The 15,540-nt window shown below is 38.8% G+C and overlaps 1 protein-coding gene across 1 annotated transcript in view; it reads right to left on the bottom strand.

The window, feature by feature from the left end:
• The window catches only part of PINX1 (PIN2 (TERF1) interacting telomerase inhibitor 1), a 78,471-nt gene that overhangs the window by 47,119 nt on the left and 15,812 nt on the right, over positions 1-15,540 (bottom strand). The window contains exon 6 of the mRNA XM_084886458.1: positions 13,693-13,769. Coding sequence (XP_084742584.1) covers positions 13,693-13,769 — 77 coding nt within the window. The remainder of the gene's footprint in view (positions 1-13,692; positions 13,770-15,540) is intronic.

Raw genomic sequence — 15,540 nt, 5'->3', positions numbered from 1 at the left:
GAGCCAGTAGTCCTGGCTTGTCAGAGGGATGTCTGACTGACCACCAGGATCGGGCCTAAACGGGCAGTCAGACATCCCTCGAGGGGTCCCAGATTGGAGAGGGTGCAGGCTGGGCTGAGGGACATCGCTCCCCTGCCCTTGTGCACAAATTTTGTGCACCGGGCCTCTAGTTGTAATATATCAGCATTTAGAGTGGTAAAAAGCCTAAATCCTAATCTCCCAAAAGAAGTGCAGAAAATGTTAAACATTAACACATCAAGAAAGTCCACATAAGATAGTGAAATAAGTCAGACAGAAAAAGTTAAGGACCATATGATTTCACTCATATGTGGGCTATAAAACTGAAAGCAACAAATGAATAAAAAAAAACAAAAAAAACAAAAAAAAAAAAACAACTCAAAAGATACAGACAACAGTATGGTGGTTATCAGAGGGAAGGATGAATAGTAAAGGGTAAAGGAGGTCAGATATATATGGCAGGAGATAGTCTGACTTTGTGTGGTGGGCACTTATGTAATATAGTGATAATGTATCATAGAACTGTATACTTGAAATCTATATAATCTTATTAAGCAATGTCATCCCAATAAATTTAACTATAAAAGGAAAATTAATAAAGATAAATGTCATGTAATTTAAAAAGAACAGCCGGTGCTATAGGGAGCAAGTTTGGGAAGTGAAGAAGTTAGGGGCATAATTGAAGAATGCCATTTTTTGTGCTCTTTAGTGCAGTTCAATTTTAAAAATATATGTGAATTTATTATTTTGATTAAAAATTAATAATGAATATTTAAAAAGTAATTAGTCCTGGCTGGTGTTGCTCAGTGGTTAAGAGTGTTGGCTCACACACCAAAGGGTCACAGTTCAATTCCTTGTCAAGGGCACATATCTGGGTTGCAGGTTCCATCCCTTGGTTAGGTACATGCAGAAGGCAACAAATCAGTGTGTCTCTCTCACATTGATTTCTCTCTCTCTCTCTCTCTCTCTCTCTCTCTCTCTCTCTCTCTCTCTCTCTCTTTCTCTCTCTCCCCCTTCCTTCCCCCCTCTCCCTTCCTCTCTCCCTCCCAAACATTCTTTCTAGAGATCAATGGAAAAAATATCCTCTGGTGAAGATTAACAACAACAAATATATATCTATATCTATATCTATATCTATATCTATATATATATATATATATTGTATATATATGGCATAATATGCTAATTAGATAGGATGGCCTTCTGGACAAAGCCAGGGTGCAAGAGAAGCCTGGATTCCAGGTGCCTGCCAGCATTTAGAGGGAAGTCTGGGTCCCGGGTGCCAGAGGGAAGCCAGTGCCAGCAGCCGAGGAAAGGAAGGCCTACTCTTGCATAAATTTCAGGCCTCTAATATATATATATATATATATATATATCAGGCCTCTAATATATATAATAGGCCTGATTATATATATATATATATATATATATATATATATATATATATATGTAGTAGAAAGTAATCATATGTGCCAAGCACTGTTCCAAATGCTTTACATATGATATCATTTAATTTTCACAATAACCCTATTGGGTGACACTATTATTACCCCCCTTTTAAAGATGAGGAAATTAAAGCACACAACTTGCCTAGAATCTTATTACTAGAAACTGATGGGACCGATTCAAACTCAGGCAGTGTGGACCAAAATCTAGAGTTTTTAACTTTAAAGGAAGCCAGGAATAATTAATACTTTTATAAATCATTTTGGAAATAGTTATTTGAATTCACTTATTGATAAACCTAGATAATCAAAAGCAATCAAACTAACAGACAAGAAAAGTATAGAAAGCATTTATTTTTTCCCATCTATTTTTTTATCAACAACAAAAACGCAGACTAAACAGCAAGAGCAGCAGAAAAGAAAAAGTTGGAAAAAAATTGCAGTCACACAAACTAGAGTTAAAAAATGACTAAGTTTCCTTGATATATGAATTTGTTGGAAAACCATTTATCAACAGCCTGTTTCTCTCTAGCAGAGTCCCTCAAGCCAAGAGCCATGTCATTCCCCTTTGACTGATTAATTAGCCAATCAGGGGACATTTTTCATTGTGAGGCATGATGGTTTATTCCAGCTAATGTTTGGTCTCTAATGGCGACATATTAAAGCCAACTCGGCTATTTTAGCCCTGTGGAGTGACCAAAAGGAAAGGATAGAAGATAAATCAAAAGAGCTCCCTTCAGTTTCCCTTCAGTCCTTAACAAAACCCCCAAGGAGCAAATGGCTGGAGGAAAGAGCCTCTACCAATAAGGAGAAGAAACAAAGAAAAGAAAGGTAGGAATGCCTTCAAGCCAAGGGGATCCTTTCCTGTTTCTGAAGAGCAATAATTTATCCTCTGTTGATTAACAGGCCACTGATAGAACAGGCACCAAAAAGTCAATATCCAGCTTTTCTTCCTTTTATCAAAAGCTGTGCTCAATAGAAAATCTAGCTCTGCAATGCTTCTTACTCACTTGAATGATTTCACCTGCACTCTGAATTAGAAGAGGCCAGCCAGTAACCCGATCTCAGACACTATTTACACACTCATATCCCTCTAGCCGGGCAGTGGCCCAAATGCACAAATTCTCTAAGCTTCTTGTCCATCCGCATGCATTTGACAGCTACCAAAGCACAGAGGTAGAAGTTCAAATCAAGTTCCTATAGAGGATAGATATGACTATTTACATATCCATCAGATGAAAAGCACATATTAAATATAGTCAGTGCTGCCAAGCACACTCAACAAGATGGTTCTAAGCAGCTCATCTTTGCTGGGCAATTTCCACCCTTAAGCACATAAAACTAGCCAGCTTCCTCACCTTCAAGTAAGCCAAAGATTACCAGCTAGCATTCTGTGCCAGATGAGACCACAAACACTATTCACTTGTCCTGGAGAAAATGTAGCACCAACATCACCATCGTTATTATTTATGAATCTTGGATACTTTCAGACAGGATATCAGTCCCCCTGATTCCTTGTTTTCTTAAAGTCAGACTAACACATTTACAGTTATACACCTGGACCCTACTGGCATTTGAATTTGAGACCCAGGATAAGCTGTTGCTCATGTCACATCTTCTTTTCTATGACTGATCCATCCAGAGACTCCTGCCCATTGGGCCAAATCAATTAACAATTTCTCTCTGTAAATTTTCCTCACATCCCCAGGAAGAATTAATGGCTCCCTGGCCTGGTATTCCCATAGTGTTTAATGCATCCTCCCATAACTGAATTCAATTTACAAAAGTGTCACTGAGAATCTACTGGATGCCAGGCATGGTTCTTGGTGCTACAAGAGTACAAAAATTCCTGTTTTACTCTGAGGAAGAAGGAAATAAGTAAACTACTCAGTAAATCAGATGGTGATAACTGCTATGTTGGAAAAAAAAAAAAAAAGAGGTGTAAGAATGACAGGGTTTTTGTTGTTATTTCTTGCATTTTCAAATACAAATAGGGTAATCAAGGAAGAATGACTGAGATGACAAAAGTGTGAGAGAGGTAGGGGGTGAGCAATTCCATGTAGAGGGGCTACCAAGTAAAGAAGCTGAGGTGGGAGCAACCCTGAAGTGCTGGAGGAATGGCAAGGAAGCCAGTGTCACTAGAGCAGAGTGAGTGGGCAACCTCAAAACAAAAGATGAGCAAGGGCAGTAACTGTGTGTGTGTGTGTGTGTGTGTGTGTGTGTGTGTGTGTGTGAGGGGGGAGGAGGGGGGGAGGAGAGGTGTGTGATGGGGGAGGGGAAGAGCAGGAGAGGATCATGCAGTACTGTAGGCCACTGTAAGGATCTGCCCTTTACTCTGAGTGTGACAAGGACACTTGGGAGAGTTTTGAACAAAGCAGTGACATGATCTCAATTACAATTTCAAAAGATAACTTAAGCTGCTATGGGAAAAATACACTGTTAAGACTCTCATAGAGAACTGATTACATTATGTTCAATATGTTTATATTTCTATCTCCTCTAGCAGAGGACCATGACATCCTTGAAGGGGCCAAGTACTATTGTCTTTATAGTTTTAGCAATTAGAGTAATAACTGGGACACGTTGGGTACTCAATAAATACAGAATAGTTAACTTTGGAAGTTTTCCCTGCTTTTCCATTATTAAATAAGTACCAACAAACTATACTTATTGTGGAAGAGAAGAAGAAAACAGAACTGTATGTAACCCATAAGTATTTTTTTATGTCTGGCTTAAAGGCTGTTACTAGAAGTGAAGATCATCCTAGGTACAAAGAATCACCCTGGTTCTAACTATTTACTATTTTGTCTTAGTTTTCATATTTCCAAGGATGTTATGTTGTTCAGATGGATTTCAGTGGTGCCTCCTGAATAGACTGTCCCTCAATTCTCCTAGTTGGCATTTGATTCCACTGGTGTTTCCAAAAGTTAAACTTTCTATAACCTCTCCAAGTAATTTGTACTACTTCCTTCTTAAATGGGAACATTCTTTATAACTAGCTTAAATTCTGAAGCTCACATTAAAATCTGCTTTTCCTTCCTATTGATATTTAAATTAGACTAAGAAGAAATCAGAAATAATCCTACTTGGGTACAGGGACATAAAGTAGGGGCATGATCCTAAAAGGTCTTTCTGTCCTTGGGATCTTACTACCTTTACACAAACAGACTCTAAAGGTACTAAAACACTATAAATATTTTGGGAATATGGATGGATAGTATAAATTTTATTAAGTTCAGAACCATCATCTCCATGGATACTCAATAAATGATGATGATAAAGGGCCTCTATCTCCGTTTTCTTTTATTTTTTAAAAGCAATTAGTTCTTTATGCTCTAAAATGCCTCAACTCACATAATCTTCAAACTACTCATGGCCTCAAATGCAGGCTTATCAAACTCTAAAGTGCCTATTCTCAATTATAGTCCACTGACTGAGCCTCCTTGTAGAAGAAACTAGAGAAATAGAACATTTCACTAGATGGCATCATTTCTTCATTCTACTGGTTAAGATGGTTCTACTATGTTCACCATCAATGTATAATCAGAGAAACATAGGATGAGGGATCCTACAGAGACATTTCAGTGATCTAAATGCCAAACTACCCAAAAATGTAGCAGCATAAAACGTTAACAATCATTTCACTATTACTCATTATTTCTGTGGGTCAGCAAGTCAAAGAAGAGATTGGCTGGGCAGTTCTGGCTAATAGTCTCACTTACATGGCTGTGGTCAAAACGTGGTTAGAGCTGGCCTGGCAGGGGGCTGGCCAGCCACCTCTCTCTCTTTATAACTCTCTGAATCTCTGTCTCTCTAGATGCACTACCTTGGGCATTCTTACAGCTTGGGGGCTCAAGGCAGCTGAACTGCTTACTCAAAGGCTGAAGGTTTCAAGAGCAAGCATTTTAGCTAATAAGGCCCCAGTAGTCACACAACATGCTCACCACTAGATTCTACTGGCTATAGCAAGTCATTCACCTCCCCAGATGGAAGGGGAAAGAAAGGACTGGGCTCCACCTACTGAGGATGATGTGGCAAGGTTCAAGCAAGAAGAGTATGTGAAAAGGGAGATATCACTGAGGCCATCTTTGGAAAACAGAATCTACTACTAGAACACAGAATTCAACTCTCTCATCTTATAGATAAGAAAACTGAGTTTACAGCTAAAATAAAAATATCCAAAAATATCATTTCACTTTAATACTCAGAATTTCTAATAACTCTTTTAAGCCTTAATTCACTAAGACAATTTGCTATTTTACCTCAAGGTTATTTGATATCTTGTTTGAATACACCAAAAACTTTTCACATTCATCTGAATAAAAAGCATAGATAATGCAAAACTTCAGGTCAAGTAGCATTTCAGGTGTATTTCAAGTGTTCTCTTTACTCCAGAACCAAGGAATCTTAGAGTTGGAAGGACTCATGCATTTAGTTCAGACTCCTACCTCTAACCACAAAGTACTTTTTATCGCTGGCCAGCTTTATCAACCCACGCTGCTTTCTTTCTCGGAGTAGAAATCTTTCTATGAATATCACCCGTTAGCACTAGTTCTTCCTTATGAAACATACCAAACAAATCTGTTCCTTTTCTAGAGGACCACTGAAGCATCCAACATTCAAAGTCAGGACCTCTCTGTAGTGAGGCATAATTTCCCAACTGCCCATCTGCTAGTTCCTATGCATCACATTCTTTCCAATATGTCCCTAATGGCATTCTCTGAATGCACTCTTTTAAAATAGGGCACCGAGTCACAACAGAACAGTTCAAATATAGTCACCAGTGCAGAAAACAAGCAAAAAGCCCGTTGCTTTCAGCATGTAGGCACAACCATCTAAAGCAGCCCAAGGCTGCACTCAGGATAACTGACATTCTACATATTTTGGTTGAACTTGGGGTCAGGTTACATGCCCTAGCCTCTAATTTAATACTCATCTTGCTGCTGCCAAATTAGGTTTTCCCAGAATTAAATGAGACTTTATACATTGTTATAAAATTTCATCTACTTAGTTTTGGCTAAATGTCCCTGCTTAGATTATTTTGAACCTTGGTTTTGTTATCAATGGTCAAGTGATGACCAGTATTACTGAAATCATCAATGATGACAAACAATAAACTTTAGACATTAAATATATTATTTGGCCTGGTGGTGAACTTAGCTTAAATTTATCTATAACTAAAAGTTCTCCACTAGAATGTTAGCCAATACTAGGCTGGAAAATCTGCCCAACTCTTGAATGCTGACGCCCAGGTCTGGGATGAGGAGGAGAAGGCAAAGTGATAGGAGTTGCAGGAATGGGAGAAGTTCAAATTCAAGAGTCTATATCCCATAAGCCATTTACAAAACTCAACCCAATTCATAAATATACATCATTAACATGAAAACTCGGAAATAAGGAGAAATAATAATGTTCAATTCAAAAACATTTCAAGTAAAAATGAAAAGGTCTCTTCTTTCTCCCAATGATCTTCCTCTATGATCTGCTTAGGGCAGCTTATAGTATACTATAAGAATGGTCCAAAATACCCCATGAATTCAACAAACCTAAAAAGAAGGATCTGTTTAAAGTTCATGTTCAGACTTGATGATCAGTAAGAAGTGAAAAAGAAAGGGGATTCATGATAATTGACAATAAAGAGACACAAAGCAAAAAAAAAAAAAAGTCATGCTTTGGTTCAAAAAGCAAAAGCCATCAGGAGACTTCAAGGAAGTCATCATTAATTGGGTATCCTGGGAGAATATAATTCTCACTAGGTTTTTAATTCAATCAGGCAAAGAGACCGACAATTATTTTGCCAAGAAACTATGTCAGAAAAATGATGTTTGGAGAAACAAAGTAGAAATGCTGGTAATAACATTGTAATTCCTTGATATGGTTCAGGAGTATTTTCTCTAGTGATAAGACTGAATCAGGAAACAAGCTGGATAGAGGAAGGAAACTGGTAAGGTGGGGGAGGGGGAAAATGAGGGAATTAAAAAAAAAAAAAAGGAACATCAGGAAGTTCAACCAGATAGGAACTAATGGAATTTGTTTTTCAATGTCTCTGATTCCAACTTGCAAACCAAATGAGAAAAGAAAGACACACACACACACACACACACACACACACACACACACACACACACTGGCCAGCACAAGTACCTGCTGCAAGTCTCTAGGGGCCCTAGTAATTTCAATTCAATATAATTGATCATTTCTTTGTCTCTGTAGAAAGTGCATACACCTCTAATTTAGGTGCACTCCAATCCAGAGTTACTGTCTTCTGATTAATATAGTACAAAAATCGTGGGGGAAAGGACTTGAAAATTAAAAATGTATGAAAATATATAACCAGCCATTCCCACACTGAAGAGTTATATTAGAAGTTTAATTGATAGTTTGTGATGGTCCTTCACTGTATAGGCCAGTAGTTCTGAACAGCCAGATCTGGCTAGGGAAGCAGAGCTCCAGGCAGCCTTGTGGCTTAAGGGAACACCACGTGCCAATAAAGTGAAGCCTTTAACTTCTGTAACCGTGGAAAACAGTCAAGCCCATGAAAAATTATTCTAGAGGGAAGTGCAATGTCTGAAAGCTCATTTCTGGCAAATGGGATTGACTTTTAAAAACATAAAATGGCATAGCACACATTCATAATAAAAAATTCTCAAAAATCTGTGTGCTTAGCATAGAATTGGAAATTAGCTGAATATTTCTAGTCTCAAAAGAAGATAAGTTGTTTACTGATCAAAGTATTTAATTTTGAAACTATAGAAACCAGAGTAGCAATTCAGTCCATTTAAAAGAAGAGAAGAACAATGAGACTTCAATTTACTGAATCCCTACCATGCACCCAGCACTGAATTTATCACATGCTGGGGACCCAGAAATGAGTACAACACAGATCCTCCCTCTCTAAGTGGTTCACATGTGATAGGTGAAAAAAATCCACCTATAAAAATATAGCAGATAGATTTCTCCATCAGACGCATGCAAATGAGAGGATAGAAAGTGTCATTTAAAATTCATAAACATGTCCAAAAAAAAAAATTAAAAATAAAATAAAATAAAATAAAATTCATAAACATGTCCTAGACATTGTAGTAAAGGTTTAGCGTGGATTGTTTTATTTTGATGTTATTTTATTTTATTTCCATATGTTATATGGAAAATTAAGGATTTAGATTCTTGGCTTGGCACAGTTTGACTACATAATACAAGGCTTACTCCTATTACCTTAACAAAGGAAATTTTCGTTTGAAGTGATTTTTTTATTTTATTTTAACTAGGAAGAGATTTTTATGCATAGTTCTGGACTTTAAAGCTCTTTTTCGGATCAAGGACTCCTATGAAAATCTGATAAAAGCATTGAACTTTATATACATACATGCACACATGCCCACACACATCTTCATGCAATTTAAAGGAACTCACCAACCTCACTAAGTAAGTGCACCCTGAGGTACTGCCCAAGGAGCTTTCCTATACTGACGTGTTACAGATGACAAAACTATCACATAATGATGATACCACTTTAAATTTATCACTTTACAGTTTGATACATTTCCAAAATTACTAAAGTAAATGACTTACGAGGTTTGGAATTTTCAAAGACATCAAATGAGCTGCTTTCTACAAGGCTTGCTCTAAAGACCCATAGATAAAAGACATAAAATCCAGCATGAATAACAGTGGAGGTAGGTCATGGAAACTATAATCAGCCCTTAAAACCTGTGTATTGATCATTATTGATATGAGCAGACTCAGCATCAAACTGAGAGAGATCAGACTGTTCACACATATTCTACTTCAAATGGACATTTCTGTTGGCACGGTGGCAGCTGGGGTAAGGGATGGAAGTGACTATGAGGGAGATCTCTGCAAGGATCCACAGTGTGATAAAGTGGCACAGAACTATGCACACACATTGTACCAATGTGAATTTGTGGTTTTCATCTGCATTGTAGTTATGCCAGATGTAACCACTGGGATAACTGGGTGAAGAGCAGAACCTCTGAACCTCTGTATATCTTTGCAACTTCCTGTGTGTCCATAATTATTTCAAAATTAAAAGCTTAAAGAAAACCCTCATGTTATTAATCAAGAGCTGGAGATATTTTTTAATAAAATATATTCAGATCATTCATTTCATTTGAGACCAGAAAATGCACAAGTAACATAGTGGCTATGCCACAGAAACTCACACTAGCTCTTTCTGAATTCAGCCTACACCTCCAATGACAAAGTAAAATCGTTCCCAAAGCTGGCCCAGGCATTTGTAACACGCCCTAAACCCACACCTGTTCAACTCTGCCTGAAGGCAAGGCGGAAGTTTTAAAAGACAAACATTATTTTCAGCAAAATGAGAATAACAGCCAATCATTTCCCCCACAAAGTTATGATAAAGTATTAACTACTTGTTTCTGACAAAATCTAAAGGAAAACTAAGCACAACTAAATCATTTAGGTGTAGATTTTAAAAATGCAATAAAAGTTCATTGTCAATAGCAGTGTTGTGCTAGAGGGAAAGGACTCTGTGGATTTAAATCCCATTGTGCCACTTCAGAGCTCTGTAACAAATACTTCTGAACCTCGATATGCCGACTTCATAGGATTGTTAGAAGGATTAAATGAGATACTATCATAAATGCCTAGCATAATGTCTGGCACACAGATGATGGATAAACTTGTAATTCTGTTACTTAACAGTCAGGGGGTGTAGAAATTACTAAGTATGGGTTATTGTGAGAGACACATGTTTGCCCTAAGCGAGACATGGTCAATGTCCAAGATTCTTTAAATCTAGATGCAAGGACTGCAGCAATGTCAGCACCTTATCCAGAGCACCAGAGAGGTCTTTCTGCTTTAACCTTCAATCTGCATGGCTTCTGAGATCCTTCAGGTATGTGACCTGCAGCAGCACCTTTGCCTTGGCAATGCCAAACATAGTTCAGGCCAATGTTGCTACGGGGGTCAAAGGAGTAAAAACAAAGCAATACTCTTCCCAACTGTGAACAGGAGCCAAAAGAGGTTGTATTTTCAAACAGATCTGATCAAAGGCCTTCCGCCTTTGGCGATAAGGGCTGTTGTAACTAACAGGTAAGGTTTCTTAGCAACAGTTTATTCAGGTGTGCCTCAATAAAAGCAAACTCCATATATGAAAATCTTGGTATATGTAAAATTTAAAAGAAGCTCTGACTTTCAGTTTGTTGTTTGAAAATGTAACTAGACTTAAAGACACTTTATCTTATCTATACCTACAGGAATATGTCAAATGTAAAATACTGCAGCGACTCGCCTACTCAGTGAGGTGCCTGCAGCAAGCTCCACCAGTACCACCACCACCACCATCATCATCACCTGGGAACTCCCAGAGAAGCAGAATTCTGGGTCCCACCCACCCTCACGAACCAGAATTTGCAGGTTAACAAAAGCTCCAGATTTATGTACGCATTAAGACTTGAGAAGCCCTGTCCTAGGTAATACTCGTGACCCTCAAGCCAGAAGTCCACAGATACAGAGTGGGGCAAAAGAAGGTTTAGAGCTGTGAGTATGCGAAAGTTTATTCTTGTATTATTTATTTATTAACTAATGTATTATTTTTCCTATGAACAGCTGTAAAGCTACTTTTACCCACCCTGTATAGTTACACATAGTGGTTCTCAATCCTTACTCCTTATTACACATTAGAATAATCATCTTGATCATCTGGGTAGGCTTTTTCTTTTTTTAATTAAAAATTTCTTCTTCTTTTTTTAATACTTATGCATGGACCCTAACCTAAGATTTGGATTTGACTGGCATGGGATGGAACGCTGGCATTAGCTTTTTTTTTAAAAGCTCCTAGGTGATTTGAGTGCAACTGTTGCTGAGAACCACAGCTATAGATCAAGAACTGGGCTGGGACATAAACCAACCCTGCAGACACTTAGGATCCCAGAAGGATTTCTCAGAAGAAAACATCAAACTGGAATGAAAACTGAGATGTACCTGGATGTAAATCCTGCACAAAACACAGTGTGTCTTTTCTACACCAACTGCACCCACATAAATTTTCCCTGGGTTAGTCGTGGGCAATTATTTCTGAAGCTCCTCAAATACAGGCTCATTTTAACATGATCACAAATGACCACACCACCAAAGAGTCAAGTAACACCAAACTGTTGAGAACCTCATGGCACCTAACACCAGTAAGTCCTCCAGTAGATGTCCTAAAACCTTTCTTGTGCTTACCAAATAAATTCTTTTCACATTCTACCAAAAGCCCAAAGGTAATATCTCCTTCCCTGACCTGTTCAACTGTAAAATTGCACAGGGTGAGCTGGAGAAGAGGAGGGCTGGAGTAGTAGGGGTTGGCAGCAGGGAGAAAAGGGAGGATCAAGGGATCCAAGAACGCAAGGATTTGGAAGAGCCTGTGCAGCAGGAATGCTAGTCTGAGAGTGGGGACAGAAAGGTTAGCATAGGGGCTCCAGGGTGGGACGTGGGGCTAAAGCAAAGGTGCAGGATGTGGTCATGGAGGAGCTGATAGGACAGAGCAGAGGTGAGTTTCCTTGGCCATCCTGAATTACTGACGATGGTCAAAGGAGGGGTTCGAGAGGAAGACTGAGATAAGACAGATGCAGTCTTTAATGAACAGGAAGAGGGACTAATCCAGGTCACACATTAACCAAGAGGTGTGACCAGAAGCAGGTTGTCTGATGACCTCGGCTTTTTCCAGCAGCCTCTTGAGAATGAAGCATCCAGCATGACCTGATATCAGAACACCTCCTCCCTAAAAACCCACCTGCCTTTGGCATGACTCAGCCGACCTACAGGCACCACCCCTCGGCAAGCTGTGTGACCTAGGTTTCCTTTCTGGGGCCTGCTTCCTCTGTCCTCACTGCTAAAGGTATAAGGTCAGAAAAGTGCTAAAAGACTAAAAATGTAGTCCCAAAATTTCTAATAACTGGTCATTCCAAAGTCTGAAAATAATATTAAGAAACAAATAACTATCATCCAGGAGAAATTTGTCAGTCTGGAGAAATATGAGAAATAAATGAAACAAGACTTTTTTATTTTATAGTCACCAAGGGCCTTGGCTAAGAACCAATCCTATATAATAAAAGGCTAATATGCAAATCAACCAAATGGCAGAATGACCAGTCACTATGATGAGCACTGACCGCCAGGGGGCAGATGCTCAACACAGGAGCTACCCCCTAGTGATCAGTGTGCCCCCACAGGGGAAGCGCAACTCAGCCAGAAGCCACGCTCATGGCTGGAAAGCGAGGTGGCAGTGGTGGGAGTCTCTACCACCTACATGGCAGCACTAAGGCTGTCTGACTCTAGGGAGCAGGCCTAAGCTGGCAGTGGACATCCCCCAAGGGCTCCCAGACTGGAAGAGGGCACAAAACCGGTTGAGGGATCCCCAAGTTCATTAATTTCGTGTACTGGGCTTCTAGTATAGGAATATGTCATACTAGATCAGCCAAGTAATAGCAATAGCAACCATATACTCCAGACTTTTGTAGACAACATCAATTTTAAATATTGTAATCCCATTATCTCTAAAAAAATTTATATTTTAAGAATTCTAATATTAACATCCCAACTACATCCAGGGCTGTTTCTCACAGCTGAAACTGGTCCCCCAAAAATGTTGTGCTATATGGCACAACCTAATTTAATAGGGTTAGGAGTTATAGATTCATCCAGTTTAAAGTATAGTTCAGTCACCCTATTCTTATCTTCTAATTCTGAAACAAACAGTATTATGCAGCGGAAAAAATACTGCATCTAAATCCCTTTCAGACTCAATGCTGATCCAACACCATTTCAAAATCTTTTAAAATGGAACAGACCAGAACTGTAGTTCACATGTGATGTTCTTCCTCCCCAGGCCATATTTCCAAATAGAGAGATGCAGTGTGAGCAAAGCAAACAAAATCACTGCATGCGACCTCTCTCTCCTGCAGACGGGAGAGATATACTTTCCCCTTGAATAAATCAGCCATAGGATTCATCCCTGAGTTTAGTCTAGTGCTCATACAACAACAATAAAACCCAGATAACACACATTCCTTTTAGAGATTACTTATAAAACATACTGTCTACCAATTGTTAAGGAGGCTCACATTTAGCCTTTGTTAGAAGCCTCTAAAAGGTGTTGTGGTTTTTTTTTTGGTAACTTTGTCTTAAAACTACTATTTATAATAAACAGTTCAAAATCAAACTGGAAATAGAACATATCAGCTATATGGTAGCTTAATACCTCAGGAGTCTTCTTACTCTGTCTTTTCCCAAAAACGCAGTCCAGATCTGTGCTGCTCCGGGATGATAGGTCCTTCCCTGGAAAAACAACACGGTGCCTTTAAGTCACACCAATCTTTCTACCAGACAGAGCACAAACGTGAGCTGTGGAACTTCTGAAAGCAAAATGAGTTTTTAAAAAGAAACCATTCTGTAAACTACTGACTTCCATCTCCCCTGCACAGATGACAATTCTTTCATTAACTAATAACATAAAATTTTAAAATAACTTAAAATCAAATAAATGTTTGAGAATTGGGACTGCTGACATTCTCTTAATGGTGGAAATAACTAAGAGCGTGGGACTGAGAGGAGAACTAAATTCTAAAGCCAGCTCCACTGCTGGCACACCTTCAAGGTGCTATTTCTGTGTCTGGATCCCTCATGTATAAAATAGTTCTTATTGACTTCAAGGAGACACGAGCTACTTATATAGGATCATGAAATGCAGATTAGAAAATGTAGCTGAATAGAGATCTTCAAAACCGTACATGCACATATGAATAAGAACACACTGCATTTGACATGCAGGAGCTCAATAGTTACTGAATAACTGAACATTTAAAAAGAATAAATGCAAATAAAAAGTCTGGATGAGGGTGAAAGAGTTTGCTATACCACCTTTAAATAATAGGATAAACAATAAAAGCAGGAAATGAAATGGCTTCTCACAAAATGTGGCCAAATGATTCTTCTTAAAATCGCTAAACTCTAACTTAACTTCAAACCACAAACCAAGTAATTTAAAATTCACTTTTTGGAATTTCCACTTCTACCAAAAATACTCTGTGAGCAGTCAACCAAATCTATTCCCATTTGTCAAGTTCAGGTAAATGCCTTTTAAAATGTAACTGCTTGCAAGTAAGTCTTAAGGTTCTGGGGGAGTAGGCTCTGGGTTAGACACAGGAATTTTCAATTTGAGTTGGAAGCCCGAGTTCCACTGTCAGACTCACTTGTTGGTTTCCTGTAGCAAAACTGACTTGGCACAGTAATGTCATGACCCAGAAGGTTCTGGTTCACTGACTATCACTGGGGCATTCAAATATGATATTGCTCAGTGACTCCATGAAATTAAAAAAACAAAACACCCTTCGATTAATGCAAAGCCAGGTGCCAAAACCAGTTTCATAGGCAGCAATTTCAACGGTCCAGTCAGTACGACCTGTTCCCATCCGGAAGAACATGCTCCTCTGTGGTTCTACGCTGCTCTCTCCTTTCCTGCTGAGCCAGAGAGGAAGGCTTCCTGGTTCTAAGAGATTATTTAGTAGAACCCAGACAAAACACCCCAAAGGAAACAAACTTTAGAACAAAACGAAGCACATCCAGATAGGAACTCAGAAAATTAACCAGAAGAGGGGGGAATAAAATCGGCCGTGGAGGTGAGAGGTGGACAAACCCTCAGTAGGTCTAGAGATCTATTCTTATCTTTGCCATAGCATAAGCACAGCAGATTCAGGGTGGCAGTTTCTATTTCAGGAAAAGGAGTTGTCCTTAGTTCAAAATATGTGCTGGTCATCTATTGTAAACTATCTTCTGAATTGGAACAGATACTTGAAAAAAAATGCAAATAAAGATCTCCTTTTAAAGCAATGCAACTAAGGAATGCTGGAAGGATTCGGGAAAAGAGGGTACATGCAAGATTACAATTTTAAAACAAGATGAAACAGTATGGCCCCACAGAGATGAAAAGCAAATCTCAAAATGGAAGGGAAAAGTGCCCGGCTGGGAGAGACAGTGAGCTGTACCAATGAAGGTGCAAGTATTTCTACAGTGTTGGTGATTGGTTCTTGTATCAGACATTTTTATCCTT

This window comes from Pipistrellus hanaki (genome assembly GCF_964339955.1).
Source record: "Pipistrellus hanaki genome assembly, chromosome: 5".
In the NCBI taxonomy this organism is placed as follows: Eukaryota; Metazoa; Chordata; class Mammalia; order Chiroptera; family Vespertilionidae; genus Pipistrellus; species Pipistrellus hanaki.
Note: the sequence above shows the minus strand (reverse complement) of the source record. Positions and strands in the feature narration are given on the sequence as shown.